The sequence below is a fragment of the Perca fluviatilis genome, chromosome 13 (assembly GCF_010015445.1).
Source record: "Perca fluviatilis chromosome 13, GENO_Pfluv_1.0, whole genome shotgun sequence".
Taxonomy (NCBI): Eukaryota; Metazoa; Chordata; class Actinopteri; order Perciformes; family Percidae; genus Perca; species Perca fluviatilis.
In genome coordinates, this window is record NC_053124.1 from 7,679,257 (window position 1) to 7,705,368 (window position 26,112).

Consider the following 26,112-nt stretch of genomic DNA (forward strand, 5'->3'; position numbering starts at 1 on the left):
GAGTGATTAAATTGATATGTATCTCGTGTAATTCTCTGTAAGAAAGCCTATAAGTGATATCCCAAAATGTTGCCAACAAAGGGTAGTTACTAGACCCTCCCTACCTGTCACTGGGATGCTTTATCCTGTATTCCTGTCACGTGACTTGTCCCCGCCATCATCTCCTCAGCAAGATGTGTCAGGATCTTTATCTCACTACCAAAGCATTCCAAAAGCCTTCAGCTTCCCTCTTCATTCTGTTTTTTTTTTTTGTTTGCCCGTCATGCAAGTGTGACGTTCAGATTTCACCTCTATTGTCAAAACGAATGCTGCGTTACTATGGGCGGATATGATGGATGGTGCTCTGAGGCTTTGTTGTGACACGGCAAAAAAGAAAAATATAAATAATAAATTGAGTGATGGCATTCAAAGTAAAAGCCAGTCTAACACTGAGTCTGATATCCATGTCATATCTGTGATGCTCAGCTTGAAGCTCAGATTACTTTCAGATCACAAGTATTTTATAAAGATTAATCAAAGGCTGGCGAAGACACCAGCCAACGACGGTTTTGAGAGATATACAGTAGCGCTGCACAACATCGTTTCTTTTTTATCGTCAGCGCGATATCAACTGGCGCAATAACCACACCGCGAAGGACTGCGACATATCGCGAAAGACACACATAGATTGTTTGTGTTAGTTGAAAGAAAATGTCAGTAGAAAACCGCACTGTAAAATGTAACTTCTTTTTTCAGTGGTGCCTTTTATATCATTCATTCAACCTTTATTTATCGACCCCCATTTTCAGTGTCACGAGTCAGATTACAAAGACAAATACAGAACAGCAACACAGAAAGTACAATCATAGGAAATATGGGAAGATGAGAAAACATTCAGAATTATTTGATGAATAAATTAGGATGAAAGGGATGCAAAAGAAAATACAATTATGTAAAGTGGTTACAAGTAGAAGTTTGCAGGTTCAAAACCAGAGTTCTAAATTGTCCAAGAGGCACAATAGAGTTGATTTTAAGAAAGTGCTGTAATTTGTTCCAGGAGTCAGGTGCACTAAAAGTAAAGACAGCTTTTCCAAGTTCAGACCGCGCTCGTGGAACATGAAGTAAAAGCCATAATGTAGAAACCATAAGGAAACTCCAAGGCACTCTCTTGTAGAAAAATTAAAAAGCCTTTATTTTTGGCTTGACTCCCTGACGAAGGCTTGTTTGCCGAAACGCGGCAGAGTTTTTAAAGGTTTATGATGACCAAGCCATAAATAAAGGCTTTGTAATTTTTCTTCAAGAGAGTGCCTTGGAGTTTCCTTATGGTTTCTACATTATGTTTATCCCATCCAAAGAGCACCTCAAGCTAACATTTTGAGTCGTGGAAGCGCTCCGTTACAGACATTTGATGAAGTAAAAGCCAGTCAGCGGATTCAATTCAATGTTCAATTTGTTCAATAAAAGAATGTTGGAAATGATTTCCTTTCATACAACAAGCAATACCTTGAATTTTAGCAGAACACTAAATGCAGCAGGACTGAGTACACTTTAATCTGTTTATTCATCGCAAGTAATATCATTATCGCAATATTCATCGCATATTTTGCTCATATCGTGCAGCCTTACTATACAGTCCTATTAATACAGGGTCTGCATTGTGGTTATTAGAACAAAATGTGAAAGAAAACAAAATAACATCCACAAACAATCGGGGGGGGGGGGTTACAAATAATTCATGATTAGAAGGCTGAAAAGAGGCTTACTGCATCATAGCTCGCAGAAGGTGTGCATCTTACCTGCAAAGATGTGCCATGTTTTGGTTCAATGTCTGTGCAAGTGAATGCTTATTCTGGCATTAGAACACTGTATGAGCCAGGGACTCACTTTTTTTTCACCCTTTTACATGACCCTGATGGTGGAGGTCCAGCAGGATTGACCCGCGACACCAACAAGTGATAGGTGACTTGGCGAAAAAGGGGGTTGGTGCAGAATGAGCAATTGTAATTGGCTCACAATGAAGAAGGCAGCAATATTACTCCCTGCCAGCTAGGGCTGGGGGATAGGGAGAAAATCCGATATCACTATATTTTTGACCAAATACCTCGCTATCGATATTGCAGCGATATTCTAGGGTTGACAATTGGTGCATTAACAAAATATCTTCAAACTTAGATTTTAGATAAAGAATCACCTGTAATGTGGACGTTATGTCTAAGTGGGGAAAAGGCAAATAATAGAACAGCTGGAACAGTCTGGTAAGTTCAGAAAAGTACATCAACTTAATGCACTGTAATGCAGCCTTTAAAACCAGTAAAAGACAACACTTATGTCATGTCATGATATTACAATATCCAAAATCTAAGACGATATCTAGTCTCATTTCACGAAATTGATATAATATCGATATATTGCCCAGCCCTACTGCCACCCCATATTCACACCCATTTGTATATAAACTAGTTGCTATCGCTTGGTACTAAGGTTTGGTGACACTATTCTGCAGCAATTACCGTTTATGTATAGATCTTTTATGATCCCCCAATCTTGCTATGATGAATATCTTTGCTCTTGATGTAAAGCAGTTAATCATTTCCATTACTGGAGCTACACTGGCTGGAGTACTTTCTCACAATGCTGCATTGTTATCTCAACACTAAAGGCCTGAAAAAGGATGGAGACTGGCTATTTTCTTTCTGAAAAGCGAGACTATTTAACTTTTGAGAGAAGAAATAGCAAAATATTCCTCTTGAAGAGTTGAATTTAAAAGAAGTGAAACTATAGAACTAGAATAGGAGTATAATGGACATTTCCATTCAAAGCAACAGCAGGATGGTCAGAGTGGGAGCCATTTTTATGTGCACCATTGCCATTGTGAAGAACTGTGACCGTGTGCATGTGATGGTAACTGTGCACAGTAATGCTGTTAGCTCAGGCTGTGTGCTGCTGCTGGCCTGCTACCAACACAGTCAGCTCATTACAGCAGGAGCTATTTTTAGCCCAGTGTGATTGAAATAGGGTCCTGAGGGGGCCGAGAGCAGAGCCAGAGGATTGAACGGAGGAGGAGGAGGAGCCCAGGGTCGGCCCCGCTCTGAGAAGGGAATCGGGGTGCACTGCCGGTGTTTGCTAGTGTCACTGATGCAATCACTGGCCCACTGTCAGTTTTAAAATCCTATCTAAGTGATCCTATCACAAGTGGACAGCTCTCAGCACTAGGTTTGGGTACCAAACTCTGTACTTTTTTAGGTTTGTTTAATTGGAAAACGTAACATTTTCTTAAGGGGGTGGTTTGCCTTGCCAAATACTTGCACCTAAGTCTTCCACAAACCTAGGAAAAACATTGACTATTTTAATGCCAGGTGGAAAAGGGACCACTGTTCCTCAAGAGGATTGAGTTGAGGCCATGAGTAACAGACCGCTGCATGTAACACCGCACTCGACTGCTCAAAAGAAAAATGAGTTTGCATATTTATTCAACGTATGGTCTCCGTATTAGAAACCCTTACTGTTAACACAAATGTGTCAGAATATATACATGCACTACACTGGTTGTGTTTATTGTTATAAAGCAATATGTCACCCACTGAAATGTTTTTCATGCCTTCTTAATTGTTTGTGGACAACAATGTGCTGTGGCAGTATCAGGCCTTGGAAACACAGGCAACATTGTTACAAGGATAAACTCATTGTTGATTTTTGTCTTGTCATGGGCTTTGTTGATAATAATTAAAAGATAAACAACCCCAGTCTTATCCTTTTAACAAACAGTAGGGCAACAGCAAGTGAAGCAAACAATGCAATAGAGAAAACAGACTTTAATGGAAATGGGGCTCCAACCAGTGTCTTTGCTCAAGGAATCGGAGAGATTTCAGGCAATCAATTCAAATGAGATTCATATCAACGTGCTGTTCCTTTCATTCTGTTGCCAGCGCAGCATGTGTCTGTCTCTTGCCTGGATTGTAGGGCTGCCGCTCTTCCTCCACACCCAAAGCAGACTGGATCCACTGGGATGACAAATAGCGGAGGAAAATGGTATTCACAGAGGATATCAGGATTTTAATTTACAGACTTTACATTGCAAGCATGCTTTATGAGTGACTCCATTAGTCTTCCTCTTTTGAATATATGCATGCTAATGATATTAAGCTAAGTGTCTTCATAATATCAGGTCACTCACTGTGAGCGGTTTGTCATAGAATACATATTGTTATTAACCTGTAGTACCTCTACTATACAAAATATAATGAGCTACAAGACAATAAGCTTAGAGAAATGTTCATGAAGGACATTTATTGTGAACAGGACTACGGGTCTACAGCCATGCTAGCAACTCTGTGAGGTACAATTGTGCTTTGAGCTAAATGCTAACATCAGCGTGCTAACATTTTAACAATTAGCAGGTATGTGTTTAACATGTTCACCATTCGAAGTACAGCTGAGGCTGATGGGAATGTCATTAGTTTTGCAGATATTTGGTAATAAACCAAAGAATAGGACAAATTAAAATTATGATCTGATGACGGCAATAGTTTTTATAAATTTATTTTTAGGCTTTTTTTATCCTTTATTAGATATCCATCTAGAGAGATGGAGAGTAACATTAAACAAAGTTTCCCGGTCAGATGTGAACCAGTGACGTTGAGGTTCATGGTCGGCGCCCTAACCCCTCCGCAAGGAGAAAAGTCAGGGTATCACCTAAGTTATAATGATTATAGGAACTGACACTGTCAGTTATAACTATTCATCCTGAGGGGAACATGAATGTCTGTACAAAATGTCATTGTAATCCATCTAGTAGTTGGATTCATCGTCTGGTAACCATGAATGTCTGTACAATACTTTCATACCAATTCATCCAGTAGATCTTGAGATATTTCACAAGATAATTGGAAATGTTGACCCACTGTTGGGCGCCAGATGACAAGTCAGGCGGATCACCAAAGTCATTAGGATTCATCCTCTGGGCACCATGAATGTCTGTAGCAAATTCCATGGCAATCCATCCAATAGTTGTGAAGACATTTCACTAAAAAGCTCAAATGCCATCCTCATGGTGACTCTAAAAGAAAATTCAGGGGTTTGCCAAGGATGTTAGGATCCATCCTCTGGGCACCATGAATGTCTGTACCACATTCCATGGCAATTCAATTCAATTTTATTTATAGTATTAAATTATAACGAGTTATCTCGAGACACTTTACAGATTAGGTAGGTCTAGACCACACTCTATAATTTACAAAGACCCAACGAAATACAGTAATTGCCACAAGAGGTCCCAATAGTTGTAAAGCCATTTCAATAAAAACCCCAAATGTCATCCTTATGGTGGCTCTAGACGAAAAGCCAGACTATCACCAAAGTCAGTAGGTTTCATCATCTGGAGAACATGAATGTCTGTACAAAATGTCATGGCAATCCATCCAATCGTTTTTCAGATACTGTGTTTCAGTCTGGACCAAAGTGTCGGACCGACCAACATTGCCATCGATTGGCTAAAAAAAATTAGCATTCAAATATTCTAGATCAAGAAAAAAATAATAGTAGTATATGTATGACATAAAATATACCAAGGATGTGAAATAAAGCCCATGCAGTTTGGGTTAAGTGAAAATTTGGAATTAAGGTGCTTGGTCTGCAATGATGACAATCCTCTCTAATGTGCCCATCTCTCTTTGCTCAGTGTGCTGTGCTTCTATCATTAGGTTGTAATAGGCCAGACGTCTAGCCAGCAGGCTCCCAATCATTCCACTTGGCACTCCACCACAAGAGGAGATAAAGAGTGAAATTTTCTGGATAGGCACAGCCAGTACCTCCATCAGCAATATGTGGAGAGATGATATTGGCCGCATAGGAAGAATAGCGGGACCTTGGATGCTCCCTTTACCCCGCTTGATCCCATTGCCTGAGTCAGCGAGTGTTCCCTCACCATAAACTGCCACTTTTAATTTACCCATCCTTCCCCCACTTGGCTGCTTCTCCTGTGCCTTCCATCCCCCCCCCCCCTCCCCCCACCCCCTCCGCAGAATACCTCTGAGTAATTCTGTGTCCACTTTTCCCCAGTGACTGTGGAACACCGCCAGCAAATCCCACCTCCTGCAACCAACCCACCGCCCTCTCCTCCCATACGGTTTTAGGACGAGATGTGTTTATTCCGAATCATCTGTTTGGAGCCACCAATCACACCCTCTCCACCCACTCAGGCTTTCTCTCCATTCTCCACTTCCATTTCATTAAAGAGCACAATGGCTGTGCTGAGGTGCATTTGTTATCTTGCCGTAATGACTTTTGATGCATCGATCTCAAAAACACACCAGGTTTGCTAATGGAATGGCAGGACACGACATGCTGGCTGTGACTTTTGACCCCAATCACACTTTTCAAACGCTAGTAGTGGATCACAGTTTCTTTTTTTTCTTCTTTTTTTTTTGGTGCTGAATCAGCCGTTCTTAGTAATACACTGTCTAACCAGCTTAATCTACATTTATAACCTTTCCTTCCCTTGTCCTTTTGCAGACTTTGGAAGCAGTGCTGAACTTCAAGTATTCGGGGGGAGCAGGCAAAGTGGAGGGCTACTACAGGGAGTTGTCTTTGGGAGTCCATGTTGACGTGGAGCCGTCTGTATTCTTTACCAGAGTCAACACCCTCCCTGCAACCAGGTAACATCCAGAATGTAATGTTTTTGGTTTAGCTCACGTTTTATATGTTTGATGAAAGTGATGGGTCGCTGTAATTATTCCTGCTCTCCGTACTGGCCACCTTCACACGGTGTGACTGCCGTGAAAGAAAATGGGGTACAAGATCCATGCTGCTTGTTCCATGCAGAACAGTTCATTCCAAAGGCTTCAGCATTCCAAAGGCTGGGTTGGCCAAATCAAGTGGGTATATTCACCCTGGCAGTCATGCTAGGTAGGTTTATATCCCGTGTTTTGTCCGGGCAACAACTAAATCTCTGGAAAACACCCACACAACTCCTTCCTTACAAAGGTATCGCTTCTCAGCCAGTATGGACAAGTGGATTGTTTACAGCAGCCAATAACTCTTTGAACATACAGGTGGTTGTATTAGGTTAAAGTTGAAAAACTTGAACCTTTTCTTTTATGTCCCTTATCAAGGAAGGTCATCATTTATAAGATTTGATTAAAATATGATAAAGGGTATACATCACCCATGCATCACATGTACTCTGCAGCTACATTATGCAGAAAATGCTTTGCTTAGTATATCTTCTGTTGCAGTTAGCTGTAGTGGGACTATTCCACCAAATATTTAAAGTAAATGTATGTAAAATGTATGTATTTTTGGCCACTTGGGGGCAGTGCGACAATCTGTAAGCCAGCACCCTTTATATAGAGAGTGTAGCCAACTCAAATCATGGGCGCCATATTGGACACCAACGTCAAATGACTCTACAGTATAACCCTATGGGGCGAATATGCTATCTTGAAATAAATCGCTTATTTTCGCCATAAACAGGCATTTACATGTTATTATCAACGTTTGTCAATATGTAAACGGCCCTTACAGAAATATTCCAGTGTATATTTACCTTCTATATCGTAAATGGCCCTCTAAAAAATGCCCATTGTAGTGAGTAACCACATCGCCTAATAAGTCTCTGAGCAGTATTTACCTTTCTAATGTCCGCTAGCATACATACAGGCTAACTATAGCTAGTTAGCTTTGTGTGTAACGTAACAAAAACCCAAACAAACAAAATCCCCGTTAGGACTTTTTTGACAGCATGGTACACATTAACGATGGTATTACTATATTTGTCCTATGTAACTAGTTATTAGTGTTAATTTTGTCACCTATTTTTAATTTAGTCTTAGTCTTGTGCCAAAAATTTTTGTTAGTCAAGTTTTAGTCGACTAAAAGTCTCATCATTTTAGTCTAGTTTTAGTCAAAAGAGAACTCAAGGTATCTTAGTCAAGTTTTAGTCGACTAAAAGTCTCGCCATTTTAGTCAAGTTTAAGTCAAAACATTTTAGTCTTTTTTTAAATAAATTATTTCTGATAACCATTTCAGACAAATAGTTATAAAAATAAATGCTATATATATATAAGTTATATAAATATTGAGCCTCTTCCTTAACGACAAAAACAACTGCATGAGGAAAGGATATTTTACAATAAAATAAATGCAGCACAAAACTGGCGAGGTGTATTTCAAGTGAACGCAACATGTGTTGTTTTTCAGACAACGGCAGCTGCAGACTGTCGTACGTCTCGTGTTGGAAATAGAGACAAACCTTTACACAGTTTAGCTGTCAGCATTTTAACTGTGTTAAATCCAACTGCTAGCTAAAGGTAGGCTAACGTTACCTGCTGCCAAGTGTAGTGTTAACTAGCGCCCCGTGCAGCGATGTTTCGGTTGACTCTAACGTCCGATTAGGAGCATCAGAGAGAAGCGCGGGCTATTCGGTCCGGTAGATAACGGTCATTAGGGCACCTGTCGGTGCCGTAGCACCGGGTCTCAGTAACAGCTGAATATTCTATCTCATGATGAAAAAGTAGAGACGATTGTAGACGAAAATGAAGAGAGATTTTATCTTAGTTTTTATTTTATGCCAAACATTTTAGTCTCGTCTTTTTTTGTCAACAATAATGCATGTTAATTTAGTCTTAGTCAGCGTTTTTGGACATTGGCGCAGTCTCGTCATCGTCTCGTCTTAGTCATGGAAAAAAAGGTCGTTGACGAACATATTTAGTCTCGTCTCGTCTGACGAAATTAACACTACTAGTTATCATATCCAAGAGAGAAATTGACATTTACTTCACACAATAATGAACAGCTTCCATACTTTTCACCTTTTTGGTTCACGGGGGGGACTTGTGAAATATTTTGCCACTTCCCTGTCTTTCATTGTAGCCAAACGTGCAACAGTTGGGCATTTTTTCAGTGATTTATGTCATTTTTTTTTTATTTATTACATTTTTTCACTATTTCCTAGGGCTGGGTATCGTTCAAAATCTTTCGATCCGGTGCCATTTTCGATACCTCAGTTTCGATGCCGGTTCCTAATGATACTTTTTTCGATACCATAGGTTTTAAAATCCATTTCAACATCAACAAAAATACATTAAACACAAAGCTTTTATTTTCCACCTTAATTGTGAATCAAAACTGTTATCAAAATAAAAAAATTCTGGTAAAACTGCTCACTCAGAGTAACATTAATAAAAGTGCCTTGCTTTGCAAGCTCAGCCTGTCAGTCAGTCATCAGGGCAGAGAAACCACCGATGTGCCTGCTTTTCTAAGAGGAAGTGTAACATCAACAGCACCGCGACCGCTTTCGGCTCGCCATTAATATCATATCGCAGCAAACGTTGTCCGCGTGAAGTTATGAAAAACTGTAACCACACTTGAAACCAACCGTGACTCTCTGTGATTTCAACAAAACTGCAGACAGTTTGTTTTTTTCGATACCATAAAAGTATCCACGTTCGGTACCCAGCCCTACTATTTCCTGCACTATGTCAATGGGAATCAGATGGATGTTGGTATCCCACAGGTAGTCCACGAAACACGTGACCACCTAACTCTTGGCCTAACTCTCCAATATACAGAGCTGCTGTAAGCACAACACTATTATCAACTTATAACGTTGATCTGGCAGACATGACTGTCAGTCAGTCATTGCTGCCTCATTCATATTTGAAAACAATGTGCTCACCAGTGATTGGTGAACTATTTCAATTCAATTTTATTTATAGTGTCAAATCACAGCAGGAGTTATGCCAGGACACTTTACTGATAGAGCAGGTCTAGACCACACTCTAGACCGCAACTATTGCTCTGTTTCAGTTTAGTTACTTCAGAATGGGTTGGTAAAGCAGTATTTGTCCAGCAATCACTTGCTATAGAACCCAGTGTCTATAATCTCAAAAACCTTTAACCCTGCATGCCATTTTTGTGTGTATCTGGCCTTTTTATTTGTAAATTGTCATTGGCAGACAAGATAACAATACTACTCAACCTTCATTGAGGGTGCCAGAAAAGCTAAGGCAAATCTACCTCACAGCCGCTCTTTGTCTCAATAATTTGTGATGAATATCGATTCCAAAGGCTCATTCTATCTGACGTACGTTAGAAATGCAGCTGTTTTTCTTTCTTTTGATTCGGTGAATAGATATCGACCTTCTCTTTAACCACTGCAGCAGCAACACTCACTATGACATTATTGCTACCAACACTAGAGGACTTAGAAATGGTAGTTTTCCCCGACAGGCCGGATAATGGCTGACGTGAATGGATATTTAATCTTTTTCTCATGCTCTCACATTCTTTCTCTTCGTGTTACTGTGGACACCATCACACAACCTTTCTCTCTCTCTCACACACACACACACACACACATATTCCTCGTATCATTCCCCGTCTCCCTTAACTCCACTTTTCAGCTACCCAACTCTGGTGAAAAAACTCCAAGCCAGGGGAGACAGATCGTAGCCGAGTAATGGCCACTTGAGGTGAATCATTAGCTGTAATAATATCTGCAGTTTAAGCCATCCATCTTGGCTCAGCGCGGATACGTATGCTCACATAGAGATGCTGCACGGGCTGCTATACTGTACCATCACCCTGTCATTCATTGCCTTCTTACCTCTACTGCACCCTTAGCACGTTCTGCCTCATCACACTGACTCCCAAGTAAGTCTTATTTGAAATGTGTTGAAATTGAAGGCCTTGGAAAGGTTTAAAGAGGCTGCCTGCAGGTCTTCTTAAATCAAATACAGTATATTTGTATAGCTCCATATCACATTTAGTGACTTTTTTATTTATTTATTTTTTTAGATTGTGACTTTTAATTGCTTAAAAAAAAGAAAAATAGAAATAATGTAGAAAAATTATATCAGTTGTTTTCTACTTTAAGCCTTTTATTAAAGGTGCTCTAAGCGATGTTGGGTGACGGCACTTCTTGTTGACGTTCAAAGTATTGTCAAACAAAATGCAGGCTAGCTCTCCCCTCCCTCCTCCTTCTCCCGTCCCCTCCCCCTCCTTTCCGTGCTTCCGCGCACTAACCCTCCCCAAATCCTTCTTGTGGGTTATTGGCTGGAAGACCAGCGAATTGTCATGTTTGGTGGTGCAGGTTGGCGCAGTTTGTTTTTGTTGCCGTTTGTGGACCCTGGGCTGTCTACGAGAGACTGCGTTTTTTTTTTTTTTTTTACTGTGTTCAGGGGACAGGCAGCTCGCGGATAGTGAGGAGATGTTTGCTGTATGTGACAAAAAATGTTGTAGCCTAAAAAAACGCGTGACATCGCTTAGAGCACCAAGAAAATAGATCACATCACTTCAAAATACTCGTTAGTTTATAAGTCACTGAACGGTTTAGGACCAATTTACCTTTCGAATCTGCTACTACACTATGAGCCGCTGAGATCTTTGAGATCATCAGGGACAGGTCTGCTTGCCATCCCCAGAGTCGGAACAAAAAAGGGGGAAGCTGCATTCAGCTTCTATGGTCCGTACATCTGAAACAAACTACCGCTAAACTGTAGGTCGGCACCTAATCTCAACTCTTTTAAATCAAGGCTGAAGACCTTTCTTTTTAACACTGCCTTTTCTTAATTCTTTTTTTTTTCTTCGTATAAACTGTTTTATTTGTTACCAATTTGTATGAATTTTTAACTGTTATTATGTCTTGTGTAAAGCACTTTTAATTGCATTGCTGCTGAACTGTGCTATACAAATAAAATTGCCTTGCCTTGACTTACCTTAATATCATATTATACGGTAGAGTTTTTGTACGGCTGCTTGTGCGTGTGGACATAATTTAACATTTAAGAGGTCTGGCTTCATTTCTTGAATAACTAAAGTTTCTTTTAGGAAGACATGTTCATACTCCCAAGTAAAGTTCTCTAAATGTTTGCTTTTGTATTGAAACTCAGGTATTGCGTTAATACTATCGAATCATTTTTTGACGACACACAGCCCTAATCCTGCCTGAAGTGATATCTGTGAAAGCACTGGCCAAAATTAACAAAATGAATCCCTTAAACCCTGACCATTCTGACACGATCTCTCTGATGCTTAAATATGAGAGGTCGGGATGACCTTAGTACTTAAACTGACATTAGGGAAACTTTTCAGAAATCAATCACAACCATTCACAAATCCAGTTTTCATTATTTCATGCTTTTGTACACACAAATTCTCCTCTGGAGGGTATAGACATTAAAGTCCCGTCTCACACTTTACTTGTTTCGATAAGTACTATTGAACTTCTTCTTGGCTGCAAGTTAAAAGAGAATTTGTAAGGGGTTGTATGAAATTGCTCAATAATACAGCAACTTATCCTTTCGATCTGTTTTTGTGTTTCTCTGTCTGTCACTCCCTCCCTCTCTACCTATCTATCCACCCATTCTCTCTCTCTCTCTCTCTCTCTCTCTCTCTCTCTGAAAAAGTCCTTTTTTTCTTGTACTAGTTTGTGATTTAGCTGTGTCCTCACTTTCAGGAATGTGCTTTAGTACAGTATCTAACAGTAACCGAGAGGAAGAATACATTCTCACTGTGATGCAAACATTTTCTCTCTCCCTCATTCTCTTCCTCCTCCATTCTTCTTTTCCTTGTCTCATTATCTTGCTCCGCACCGCATGCATTTTCTGTTTCCTCCTCTCCCTTTTACGTGCACTCTATCTCTTTTATCCTGACTCTCTTTCTCTACTTCTGCTGATCTTTTCATTTGGTCTTCACCTCTCCTTCTCTCTATCCACCATCATACATTCTTTGCGTTTCTCCCATCTCTGCAGCACCTTTCTCCCAACCTCTCTTTAACTTTTCCTCCCTTACACTTTTATTTTTCTTCCTTTTACCTTTGCAGTATTCTTATTTTAAATGTATGTAGACAGTACTCCATTAAGACATTGAGGCACTCTCCAGTTTCCATAACCCAAATATGTCTGAAATATTGAAAGACATATTTGACTTTAACACATTGTTATCAAACTGTATCAGCACGCAGTCACTCCCCGTTTAGCTGTACGCCGTTAGCAACATTTAGCACAACAAGCTGTTTGGAGGGCGAGCCAGTCACACTATGGCGAGCACTACTAAAACGCCGGAGCTGGAAGACCCCGGTCAGCTACGACAGCGCTGGAGAGCGAGTTGTGTATAAGACAAGGATGGATTTTATCGGCGTATGTTAATGTAGGCACGTCCAACGTGTCAACGCGCATTCAACGACACCACCCACCCAGAGATTATTCATAGCTTATATGATGCTTACCATTTATAGCCCTTTGTGACCCGTTGCCTTTTGGGAAAGCGTTTGTTCATTGTTCGCACGGTGTCCCATGTCTTCTAGCACGCCACCGTCTCCAACACTATCGATGATTTCTACCTGCATGCAACGCAAGACTGTGCAGGATATTAAAATATAAGCATCCAGTGTTATGTTCACAACAACACAGGTGTGTGTGTGTGTAGGCATTTAACATCTCCCTGGTGCTTGGTTATGTAAAATATAATCAAAGTACCCGGTGGAATTGCTGTCTATGTCTAATCGGGCTTAGACAATGTGCATCACTCCAATTAGCAAATGTAGAGTGAACACATACCTCACAAGGAAGATGAGGCCTTCATACTGTACGTGCCAGCTGTTGTGGAGGACAGATGCTGGTAGAATTCAATATTCATCTTTATTCTGCACCACCTGGCATCGCTGCCATAATCGGAATAAAACCGTGAAATTAGATTTATCTACTGGTTGAAATATGTATGGTAAAGTTGAAACGGTCGAGCAAAACATGAATAAAACGTTCTCTGTTTTTTTTTTTGGGTAAGTTTGTGTGTTTTTGCCTTCACCAATTAAAGTGACAGAAATAGCAGATCACTCATGTGTGCTGTTCTGTGTGCACTGCACCCGCTCTGAGCTGGCAGCTGGCATAAAATGTGGTTGATCTTTGTCCCAAAATTGCAGCGCACTGCTGGATTGCCAGTGACACCTCCCTGACTGTGCTTCTCCTCCACTTATGGTGCATGACAGGTCACAAAAATATCCAACGTGCGAAAGCAAAGAGGAAGAACTCACTGCATCTTTCTGTCTCGGACCCTCCCTCCCTACTCGTTACTCTTTCCATCCGTCTGTCACTCTGCCATTAGTGCCCAATGACACCAGAAAATGCCGCAATGAAAGTCATTTGTGCGTCCTCACAAATTGATTGGAGCTGGAAGCTTGGTGACAAGTAGTCACAGTAGTGACTACTTGCCGCGTTATTTGGCAAGCTTAGCACATTCATGTTAGCTAGTAGGGCTGCACGATATGAGGAAAATATGCAATAATAATTTTTTTTGAGTTGAGTATAAAAGGCATTACTAAAATTAATGACAGTAACATTTTAAAGTGCAGTTTCTATATTTTCTTCCAGTTAACACAAAACCTCATCGTGTTTATTGTGCCAGTTGATGTCGCGATGACGATTTTAAAAAATTGTGCCGCCCAACTAGCTAGCTGGTAACATGCATATATATATCTATCTCTCTCTCTCTCTCTCTCTCTCTCTCTCTCTCTCTCTCTCTCTCTCTCTCTCTCTCTCTCTCTCTCTCGTGGCCTTTTTCTTGTTTCTTTATCCTTTTTTTTTGAGAGACGGGTGGTCTGTGTCCTGTGTGAAACCAAAAGTCGATGTTGACTTTTTTTTTTTAAATTATGTAGGCTGTATGAATTCACTATATATTTTGGGGGCCTTTAAGGCCTTTATTTTGATAGCACAGCTGAAGACATGAATGGGGAGAGAGGGCGAATGACATGCAGCAAAGGGCTGCGGCCGCTGCGTCAAGGAGTAAACCTCTATACATATGGGCGCGCGCTCTACCAACTGAGCTACCCAGGCGTCCCACTTTATTTTTTTACGTAAGATCATTCCTTACATAATTACTTACATTAAGTATTTTAACCCAAACCATGACCTTTTCGTAAACCTAACCAAGTCACTAACTCCCACAGCACCAACTGGCCCCGACCCCGCTAACGGCGGCCATTACCATGTAAAGAGATAATAACGGCCTCCTGAGTCTAGCTGTAGCAGCTGTAGCAGCTGTAGCAGGCCTCCTCTAACCCATATCTTTGAGGCTGATAACCACTTATTACACCCATTAAACGGAGTGATAACATTTGAAACGGGTGTTTCTCCCAGCCCCAAATATACCTTAATGCAACAGTGTAATCCACTACAACACAAACCAAGGCCTTAAAAAAGAAACATTTAAAGTTACAGGTAGGAAGTATTTCTTACAGGGCTACTGTGATTGCATTACATTGTAACTCCTGTATCTCCTTATCCCCTCCTGTGTTGGTCTCTTTGCCTCAGTATGCATTTTAATAGCTTGCCGTCTTGCCTATGGTATCTCTTTCCCGCCATATTCAGCACAGACCCTACCTTCTCTCCTCTCTTGCTTTCTCACATTGGGCCATATGTAAGGTGACAGATCTGTTAAAAGAAGTGACGGAGAGGCAGGATGTGCGAAATCCTCAGTGATCCGTACTTTACAGGGACCTGTTAAAATCCTGTTCGCTCAGCATGGTGTCGCCCTGGAGAAATGCATTGCTCTTCTCGGGGGAATGAACTGATCCTCTGATGTGTTTTTATGAAAGTGCATCATCTATAGCATCGTTTGTAATTGCAGCTCTCATATGAAGGAAACCCTCTGCTGTTTTGCTAGCCTGACAAGCCAGACCCACATCAAGATGTTGGGTCTGTGAACTCACCATTGGCAGGGCTCAATCCGAGGGGCGGGATAAACGGTTGTCTTTCAAATTCCCTCTGAACGCAATAGGATAGAGCTACAACCAGGCAGAGCAACGAAGAAGGTAGCGAAGCTAGTTGATAGATTAAACTTATGCCAACACTTCGAACACATCTTCCTTTATTAAGAATGATTTCAGTGCCGTTCTTTTCTCAAAGAAAAGCTTAACGCTGTTCCCAGCAGCAGCATCAGCCATAAGCCCGCCCACCGACTCTATACACAATGTGATTGGCCTGACCAGAGTTTGGTTTTTCCAGCTCGCAAGCCAACGGAGAGTGCCTAGACCCCCCCTGGTTGCAAATTAAATTTGCTGCCGCTAGGGTGCATCTAGATTTCTAGACTACTGTTTTGCTGCATTCAGCTTATAAACAGTTTTTATTAAAACTACTTTCTATCAAAGAAAAAGGCCCCATGAAAACATATAGATACATTTTATTTCTATGCATGAAAACCTTTCACATCACATCCTGTTGATCATCTAGTGTAATGAGAGTTTCTTGACCGAAATTCTATTTTTGAATCTTTAATTGTTAAATGCTCCAGATAAGTCCATTATCTTTTTATTGTTTCAGGGTGGCAGCAGAGATTATCTAAAGGAGAAAATAGGTTTTCAGTGAACTGGCCCTTTAGTGAGTGACTATTTATGATTTGAATTGATTATTTGACATGGTGCACATGTTGACAGCCATTACCCATTAAGCTACTTCTCACTTGCGATGACATCTTTAAACGTGAACATAAAGTTAGAGTCAACCGTGCTTTATTGGCTCCCGTAGCTAAAAATAGCCCATTATTGGCAGTATTCTAAATTCAACCAGACTAATCAAGGCCGTTTGATTCTGTGTGCAGGGAAAATGTCACGTTTGTGTGCCGGAGTAGGGCTGCAAAATCAGCACTTATTGATCCCAGATTTGCAGAATTGACTGGGGTGTGGGTCCAGCTCTATTGATCGTTGCGTTTTTGCCTCCTCCCACGGTGCGTGGCTTTTCCTAGTGCCCACTACCTCACAATGACAATGTTCTCAGTCCCAACTAATGCCAGACCAGTGTCAGTGTTGATTTGCTCTGTATTGTTGATGAAGGAACAAAGATGATCAGACTGTGGCCCCGGTGCTTGTCAGTTTTGTATTGATGAATCTGTTTGTCTTCTTGGCATAGAAATGTGTGGCACTACGAGTTACTCAACTGCAACAGGGTCCTTTTTTAAAGTCAATAATAGCAAAATGCTGACCTCATAGTTCTTTTGTTAGTGTGGCAGTGTTCTCCGAAATAGACCGTGGCATTCATTAACTTGTTTTTTTCTCCCCGTGTTACGCCACCAGCTGTACCTGAAATAATCAGTAGAAAAGGTCTTCTTCTGTGTTGGAGCACTGTCTCCTGCATTAATTTGCACTTAGTAATTTGCACTCAGGTGCACATGATGGTAAATAATCCCTTCAGTACTTCACACACATTCAAACACACAGCACGTGCAGCAAATAGTTATTTCATGCTTCATTAAATGTGCATAAGGCACAAGTATTGGTATTTTAATTGATGGATGATTCATGAGCAAGGGAGAAGGTTCGATATGTGTTTACTTTGGAACACCGGGGATAACTTTGTTCTCTCGTCGTCTCACTCAGCTCTTAAAGAGGAATTTCAAAATTCACAGACTGAAATGAAGACAAGTAGTCTGAAACCCTATTGGCGGTTTTGAATTATTTAGTTAGCTTAGATCCCGCTGCCCCTGCGTAGTAGCTCAGCAGAATACTTATCAAAATGACTCCGTGTTGTGACTCCGTTCCCTCTAGATCAAAAGCATGAGCTTCACGTCTACAGACGTTCTGTAGCAGTCTCAGCAACAGTTCTTGAATGAAGGTGTTCAGCATCATTTCAGGCTCATGCTGTGGACTTTAAACTTCCATCAAAAGGTTCAACTCCACATTGCCTGTGCCTGTATCCCTGGCTCCTTTCCGTCAGTTTATCCTGGGTACTTGAGCAATGAGCCCCGTGTTTCTTAACTGGGTGGTCTGATTGATCACCTCAGCTAAACGGCCTGGCCTATAAATCAGTACCTCGTCCCACTCAGCACGTTAATCATGTCTGCCAACAAAGACAAGGAGACAATTAAAGAAACATGGGTAGGCCTTAAAAAATATGCTCCTTTATATGCCAGCGCAGTTTATTAGGGACTTGGGCTCAAGATCAACTTAAGCTTCCATTAACCCTGAGATTTAAAAGACAAGGAGCTATGGGCGGAGGGGGCGCGGGGGTATGCAATGTGCTTAGTGTGACATGGAGGGAAGATGGAGTGATTTATATCCAAAAGATATAAATTATATTTACATCGGTTCTTTCCTTTTGCAGTTAGATTCCAATTCCACTTATTGTGGAAAATAGTTTTCTAAAAGTACCGTATTGCCTCGAATATGAGACGCAAGATATTTTTTTCTGGGGGTTGTATTATACTTAAAAGAATAGACAACTGTCTGGTATTTACAATAGGGCTGGATATCGGGTCTGAAAAAACAGCACCAGGTAGTATTGAAACTTCTCCAGTCAAACAATACCTGCATTCATTTCTTTTTGTACCCAGATCTAGAAAAAAAAGACTATTTGTACAGTTTTGCACACAGCCAATCACTGCAAGCGTTGTTCGATTCAACGCGACATGTGATTGGCCCACTACCGCAGCAGCTACAACCCATGCAGTCTGTGGTGTAGAGAAGAACCGCACATGTGAATGTATTTGTGTAAAAATCATGTGGATGGGGAGGAGTGTTTATTTACATGGAGTTTGGTGGGTTTGGTGATGGTGATTTCGGGGCTGTCTTTAACAAAAAGGTCGAACTCTGTAGGGATCCTTTTCATAATGTTGTCAGACACTTAGAATAATAATCTGCGCCTGTCAGCGGCAAAAAACAGCACTTTGAGTGGACGCCAACGGACGCTGAACTATAGGGTTACATTGCAGCCCGGTTCGTGGCTGCTGGTTACAGCATTCTCACTCACTCAGTGCTGGACCACATATTTCAAAAGATTTCAAAAATGTTGGTTCACATTAGTCACTTATACACCAATGCATGGGAAATAGGGTCCAAGTTGAAAAATACTGTACCACCATTTATGCAAATTTGCACAACAAATTAATTAGACAATGCCTCATTTGCATAATTAAACATAAAAGTTCAGAAAACTTGTAATAAAAAAAAATATTGTCTTACCGTATATCAATTTGGGTTCACAATCAATTTTGGCGCCAAACCAAAAACACAGGAAAGTGTTTTTTAAACTGCAATTACCAATTACCTGACCTTCAAAGCAGACATATGGCAGATTTGCCGACTCTGAGACTCAGACATTCCCTCAGAAGCAGAGAGTTTTCATATTCAGGCTGTGAAACAGATTGTTGTTAAAAAAAAATGTATCCACTTTTTTATTTTTTTTTTTATTTGCTAAAATCTATGATTGCTAAGGAATACTTTTGATGGCTTTTGTAGGACTTCATGTCAACAAAAAGCGTACAGAAATGTTGAATCTCCTAAATGAAAAAAAAAAAACTGTTTGTGTAGTGTTCAATGTTGTTATCTGTTTTGTTAGTCTTTATTCGCCATTGAAGTGCCACAAAAATCTTTTGCATTTTCGATGCGTTTTGAGGTGAATTTTCAGACGGAGGGGGGGGAGACACTTCAACAGCGCCGCGCTGCACTTCTAGTGACACAAGCGCTTGTGCTGCTTGAGATTGCTGTTATAGCCTCATTTCACTCAGGGGAAAAATGTCAAAAAGACAACCAAGTTTGCTTAACTTGTTCAAATACGCTGGCCAATCGGATCCCAAACAAGCAAAAACCGATTCTGCCGATCAAGAATGTGGAGACCACGGTGGGTTTTTTGGTTCATTTAATAGTCCGATGGATAATTGCTGCTTGTGAAAACTTTTTTACATTTTGCACCGATGCAGTGCATGTTCTGAAATAAAAATAAACATTGCCCTGATGTACACACAGCGTTGTTTAGGTTTTTTTAGTCAGTGAAGCTACTAGGCTGTGTCTTTTTTATTTTTTTACCTCCAACCCCCGTTTTGAGTCGCCGGATCCACCCCCCCTCTGCGCTCCGGGACCTCCCACTTTACAAATTAAGCACTGCTTATAAAGCTAGTCACCAGGGCAGAGGGTAAAGTAAAAAGACATCGCTATTTCTACACCACTAACACGTCTCAAAATAGCACCACGTTTCCACGGTAGCATAATGAGTGTCCCTACATGTAAAGCGAAGCATTGAGAACTTTGTAAGTGAACAGACAGTTTATTAAAAAGAGAGTTTAGTTTTTAAAGACAGTACCGTACACATATACAGGCGGGCGCCATCTTGGGAAAACAGTCATGGCCAGTCGAACCACAAACGCCCTGCTTGAGCTATTTTACTGGTTACTGGTTGCACGGCGTTCGACTGGTCGCGGCATCACAGATTTCAGTATTTTTCAATACTTTCCACCACTTTGATTTCTTAGGACTTTTTTTTTTTTTTTTTATATGTTATAGAGGAGACTTTTATGAGACTAGATCAGTTGAAAGAATTTCTGTTGCAATTTGTGTGGGGTCATGTTGCATAATGCCTGTACTAAATGGCTACATTGGACAGTCTGTCCTCTGATTCTGTTTTGAGATATCCATTCCTTTCATCTATCATTATCTGTCTTGATCTAAATCACAAATTGGCCCTCTCATGATCTGCATGAGAAAGGCAGGCCCGGGATGATGTGGAGATGGCCTGCTTCAGCCAGGCCTGTGGCCCTGATGAAAGGCCCGCCACCTTTTGATGTTGTGACAAGGACTGATGAGTACTTCACTCCGTGTCTTCTCTTGATCACATGCATTTGCTGCGTGCGTGCGTGCGTGGGTGTATGTGGCCTTGTATTTTTAGAAAGTAATCATAACCTCATGCATGAAGTATGAACTCACATACACATAAACAAGTCGTTATGCATTCAGAGACACCGTACACCTTAGAGAAAGACCTCTTTGTCTAAAATTGTGCACCGTAGGGGTAGGAATCAAAGGGTACCTCAGGATACAATACATGGCTCACAATACTGATAATATCACGATACAGCAATTCTGCAATAATCAATATATTGCTAGACAACCCTATAATGATATAACACGATATTGGACTATGAATACAAAATGCATGTGAAAAGGTTATATGCAGGTTTTCTCTCTTTATTTATTGCAAGTCCAAACTGTTAGAGCAACTATGTGTCCAGACTTTGGACTTAAACGTGGGTGGGGCATCTGTTATTTTCCTCAGTCTGCTGTCCGCCATCTCGTTGAAAACGTCTTCCTCTTTGGCTAGTTAACTTATGTTTCAAGTTTCTCTCATTCATGTGTTGAGCGCCACTTCTAAGATCCATGAAGCATTAGTATGGGCCTGTGCAAACCGATACTTACAGATACTTAGAGATATATATACCATTTTGGTCCTCCACTCAGCTCTTGTGTCTGTGTCCGTCCACAGCACTCGCCAGTGTCATCTCCTGCTCGACATCTTCAACCCGACGGAGCACGAGCTCACTGTCAGCGCCAAGAACAACCAGGAACTGGTTCTCCATGCCAGCGAGTGCCAGAGGTGAGTGGAAGGGTCCTCTTTCTAAATACAGATGGGTGTAGTCTTAGCATGTCCCATATATTGATGATCAAAGCAAAATGTCTTCAAGTTTGTGTACAGTAGTTAATTTTCTCCAAGCATTCTTAACTTTGTGTTCTTTTAAACAAAAATGTCTTTGGTCAGACATTAAAAGAGACCTATTGTGTTCTGAATGCACATTTTTTTCTACTCTCCATAGGCACATTACTGCATTTCACATAACATCCACTGCTACATGTAGCTACACGCTAATGCCAGGGAAACCTGTAATCTTACTTACGATCTCTCCCCAAATTTCAGATCACATTCCTGCTGGACCATGATCGATTGTGTAGTTCTTTGTTTAGCTTTCATTGGTGAATTTTCACGGTAGAAAGTGCTGTGGTACTCGTTACAGTCAGTCCACTGCCACATGTAACCTTAGCGTTGGCTACACGAACCACCAGAGATAGCTGTTGTCTTGGCTGCAGATGTTGTTCATTCCCCCCCACAATTTTGGATCACAGTCCTGCACGAACATGTTCGACTGTTTGACCTTCGTTTATGTTAACCCTTTGCAATCGGGGTACACAACAGCTGTCAAACGTGCTATTGCATGCCATGACAACACTGGAACCTAATCTAACGTAAGTGCAACCAACAAGTGAACCAAACAATTAACAGTTAGCCATTTCCATTAATATTGTAAACACCGGCAGTGGTCATTTGCATAAACTATGTGAGCATGATTGTGTTTTGTCAAAAAGTCACTTGACACAAATCGCAGTGACTCAGCTGGTCGAGTCGCCAGAGGCTGGTTTTAGAACGTAAGAGATGTCACCTGTTTCAACAGCCAATAGATAGTGAAGTCAGCTGCTCAAGTCAACTACAAACTATTAAAGGGGTGATAGAATGATTATATAGGGTATTTCACACTGTTCCTTATGGTCTCCTAATGGGGTATGTAACATTAGTTGGGCTGAAAATGGCCTGGTTGATATTTTATTGGCCCTTATGCATCCCTGTGTTTTGGCCCTATTTGTAACAAGAGCTTTTCTTCCAAATATGGTATGGTCATGAATATTTAGATGAGCTCGCGCTGCTTGGTTGAGCCTTAGCCCCGTACACACACATAGAGCGCCGCTGATTGGTTGAGCGACTTCGCCATACATACGAATTAGAGGTCGTGTGCTGATTGGTTGAGCGAATCTCCAATACACATACATTAGAAACGCGACAGAATCTCATATTCCAGACACTGCAATGTTTCCTTACCAAATTCACTTCTGAGACTTTTTATGCGAGAAATCAACGATATAAAGCTCAAATATGGGCCGTTTACGAAAATGGATGGCTAATTGCAAATTTGGTAAAACTGTGTGTCGGAGTTCAGCTGCCTGTGTTAGGGCTCGCCGCCTGGCCTGCCTTCCTCCACAGACCCCGGCTTGCTGTGAGCTCGATTGAGCTCCGGAACGGCTGCTGCAGCCCACAGCACCTCATACCCGCGCAAAGTCACCGTTTGGGCTGGTGGACTACTACCAAACGCCGCTGCCCTGACAAAGCGCCAGGGCCTGCATCTCCTCTCTTCCTGCTAGCTAAATGGCCCGTGTGAGAGAGCGCGGTCCGCAGCTTGTTACACCAGCAATCTCTTACCAAATGTTACACACATGTCCGCACTTAGCTATACAACATATAACTATATGTTTTATAAAGCTAACAACGGTGTCCGATTTCAAGTTAATGAATATTTGTGAGCTGTACGGGTTTCGTTAGCTGCGACTGTCCCTGCAATCCTATGTGTACAGATTGCGGCTAGTTAGCTTCATTTTTGGTCGTAAATTTGAGTATATTTACAGTTTGAATTTCGTCCACGCCACTTATACAACATCTAACTATATGTTTTATAAAGCTAACGACTGTGTCCGATTTCAAGTTAATGAATATTTGTGAGCTGTAAGGGTTCGTGCTTGCGACTGTCCCTTCAATCCTATGTGTACAGATTAGCGTAGTTAGCTTCTTTTGGTGCGTAATTCGAGTATATTTACAGTTTGAATTTCCGTCCGCCACTTATACAACATATAACTATATGTTTTATAAAGCTAACAACATTGTCCGATTTCAAGTTAATGAATATTTGTGAGCTGTAAGGGTTTTAGCTGCGACTGTCCCTTCAATCCTATGTGTACAGATTGCGGCTAGTTAGCTTCATTTTTTGGTAAATGGTGAGTATATTTACAGTTTGAATTTTTGTCGCCACTTATACAACATATAACTATATGTTTTATAAAGCTAACAACGGTGTCCGATTTCAAGTTAATGAATATTTGTGAGCTGTAAGGGTTTCGTTAGGTGCGACTGTCCCTTCAATCCTATGTGTACAGATTGCGGCTAGTTAGCTTCATTTTTGGTGCGTAATTGAGGTATATTTACAGTTTGAATTTCGATCGCCACTTATACAACATCTAACTATATTTTTTTAAAGCTAACAATGAATTCCAGAGGAATTCTAAGAGGAGGCTAGCTAGCTCTTATTGATAGAGCTCCATCCAGCCGCGGGCTCTATCAATGAGACTCATGGACAAGCGCGGGGCGCTTTTTTTCCCAATCGTTTGTTTAAATAACTCAACACATTATAATTACACACATTATAAGATTAACTAGAATCTGTGGTAAGAGAATGCTGGCGTAACAAGCTCGCTGACCGCGCTTTCACTCACATACACCGGGCATTTAGCTAGCTAGCAGGAAGAGGGGAGTTGCAGGCCCTGGAGCTCTGTCAGAGCAGCGGCGTTTGGTAGTAGTCCACCAGCCCAAACGGTGACTTTGCGCGGGTATGAGGTGCTGTGGGCTGCAGCAGCCGTGCCGGAGTTACACCGGGGTCTGTGGAGGAAGGCAGGCCAGGCGGCGAGGCAGCAACACAGGCAGCACCAGCCTCTGAAGTCCGACACAGTCGGACAAAATTTGCAATTAGACATCAATTTTCGTAAAACGGCCCATATTTGACCTCTAAGTAGTTGATTTCTCGCATAAAAAATTCTCAGAAGTGAATTTAATGGTAAAATAGCATATGAACAATGTATACATTTTCTGAGATCTGCGCGACCTAGATTCAGAAGACTAACTGATCTCAGGTCAGTTGTGTAGCCTATGTAAATGTTGGGGCGTGACCGTTCTCTTAATACACCCATGGGCTGACAAAGGTTCCGGTTTTTGGGAGGTTGACGTCAACTTCCAGCTTTGTTGGGATTCGCCCGTTTTCAGCGGCAGTTTCAAAATATGAAATTTTCATAGTAAAAGGGTGTCAATGGGATTTTGAGCTTCTATGTATGTCCTATTTACCCACCGAACTGTCGTTATTCAACTATGACAGGGTAAAATCGGTTTTGCATTCTATCACCCCTTTAAAATAAAAGGATCCATAATTAATTTTATTTCTGTGTTATAAACTGCAGGGCTCAACATAAAATAAATTCCCACTGGCCCCCGGGGCCAATAGATCAAAGTTTTGCTGGCCCCTTCTACATTTTTACTGGCCCTGAAAGAAATATCATAGGTGTGATTGGAAAAGGACAAAAAAGCAGGAAAATATACGTCGCACCTACCATGAAGCTTCAGAAAATGGTTCTAACCCAGCTAGCCACAGCCACTGGATGTTGTGCTGTTAGCAGCAAAGCTAGACCAGGGGTCATCAACTACATTTTTCCAAGGGCCAGAATTTTTTTTAAGCAGACACTCCAGGTGCCGGACTTTCAAATAAAGAAAAGGATACCTAATAACGCATCTTCTTGATATTTTCATTTTCTTTACTAAATTAATGTATTAGTGTAAGCAAACCCCTAAAAACATGGAAAATCCATAATGATTTACTTTCACTTTTCACTGAGGAGTGATGGTTAAAGTCTTGATTACTGAAACGTAATCAGTGTCCTGATTGGTGGAAAATGCTTACAGAAAGAAAGGCCTGTTGTCAGGTAAACATCTCACTGTCAAAGAGGCTGAAGTGAAAAGTTGTGGAAAACAGCAGCTGTAATGATGAATGGACTGATAAGCAGGCTAGCATTCGTCCTGTGTGCCTCATTTGAAATAAGACAGTGTTGTTGCTAAATAATACAACTGGCAACATCATCAAGAATAAAGAACGCAGCGTCATTCACGTGCATATTAAGTAGCCACATGTATTTGTTTTGGTCTTATAACACATCCATAGGTTTACCACTCCAGCGGAGAGGATGGCTCGTTTAGACAGCAGCTACGTTTACAAGAGTTTATCCAAAATTCAAGATTGGTTGCAAATTAAGATAAACCGTTAGACTACAAACTGACATCTTTCATTTTAGCTCGTTTGTAAAGTCGCTATTTGCAGAGTAGAGCTGTGTTTGCAGAGTAGAGCTGTGTTTGCACAGCGCGGTGGACAAGAGTGGACAGAGCAGACTGAGATATCCGTTTCTACATGTTTATTCCTGTACAACAGGTAGGTGGGTATTGATAAGTATTGACTCTTTAATCATGGAGGTTTTATTGTAGGCTACCTACTTACAGTAACGAGTGTAGCGTTAGTTCATCTGCGCCATCGGCGGTAAATAATCCTCGGTTTCCAGTCAGTTACATGTGCTGCGTGAAGTAACACAGACACCTCGGCCCTGCTTTGTGTGTGCGCGCGCGGGCATCGCTGTTCAGAATCCCGTCTAGCTTCCAAAATGCAACGCTTGTATCCAAATGATTGGTTATAAATTACCTGAGGTGAAAATGTGAAATGTTAACATTCAGACGCTTCGTGCCACTATGT

General features: G+C 41.2%; 1 protein-coding gene across 4 annotated transcripts in view; it reads left to right on the forward strand.

Annotated features, from left to right (window-relative positions):
- The window catches only part of trappc9 (trafficking protein particle complex subunit 9), a 298,975-nt gene that overhangs the window by 130,278 nt on the left and 142,585 nt on the right, over positions 1–26,112 (forward strand). For all 4 annotated transcript variants that reach the window (XM_039820002.1, XM_039820003.1, XM_039820005.1 and 1 more), the window contains 2 exons: positions 6,490–6,632; positions 21,219–21,329. In XM_039820002.1, coding sequence (XP_039675936.1) covers positions 6,490–6,632; positions 21,219–21,329 — 254 coding nt within the window. The remainder of the gene's footprint in view (positions 1–6,489; positions 6,633–21,218; positions 21,330–26,112) is intronic.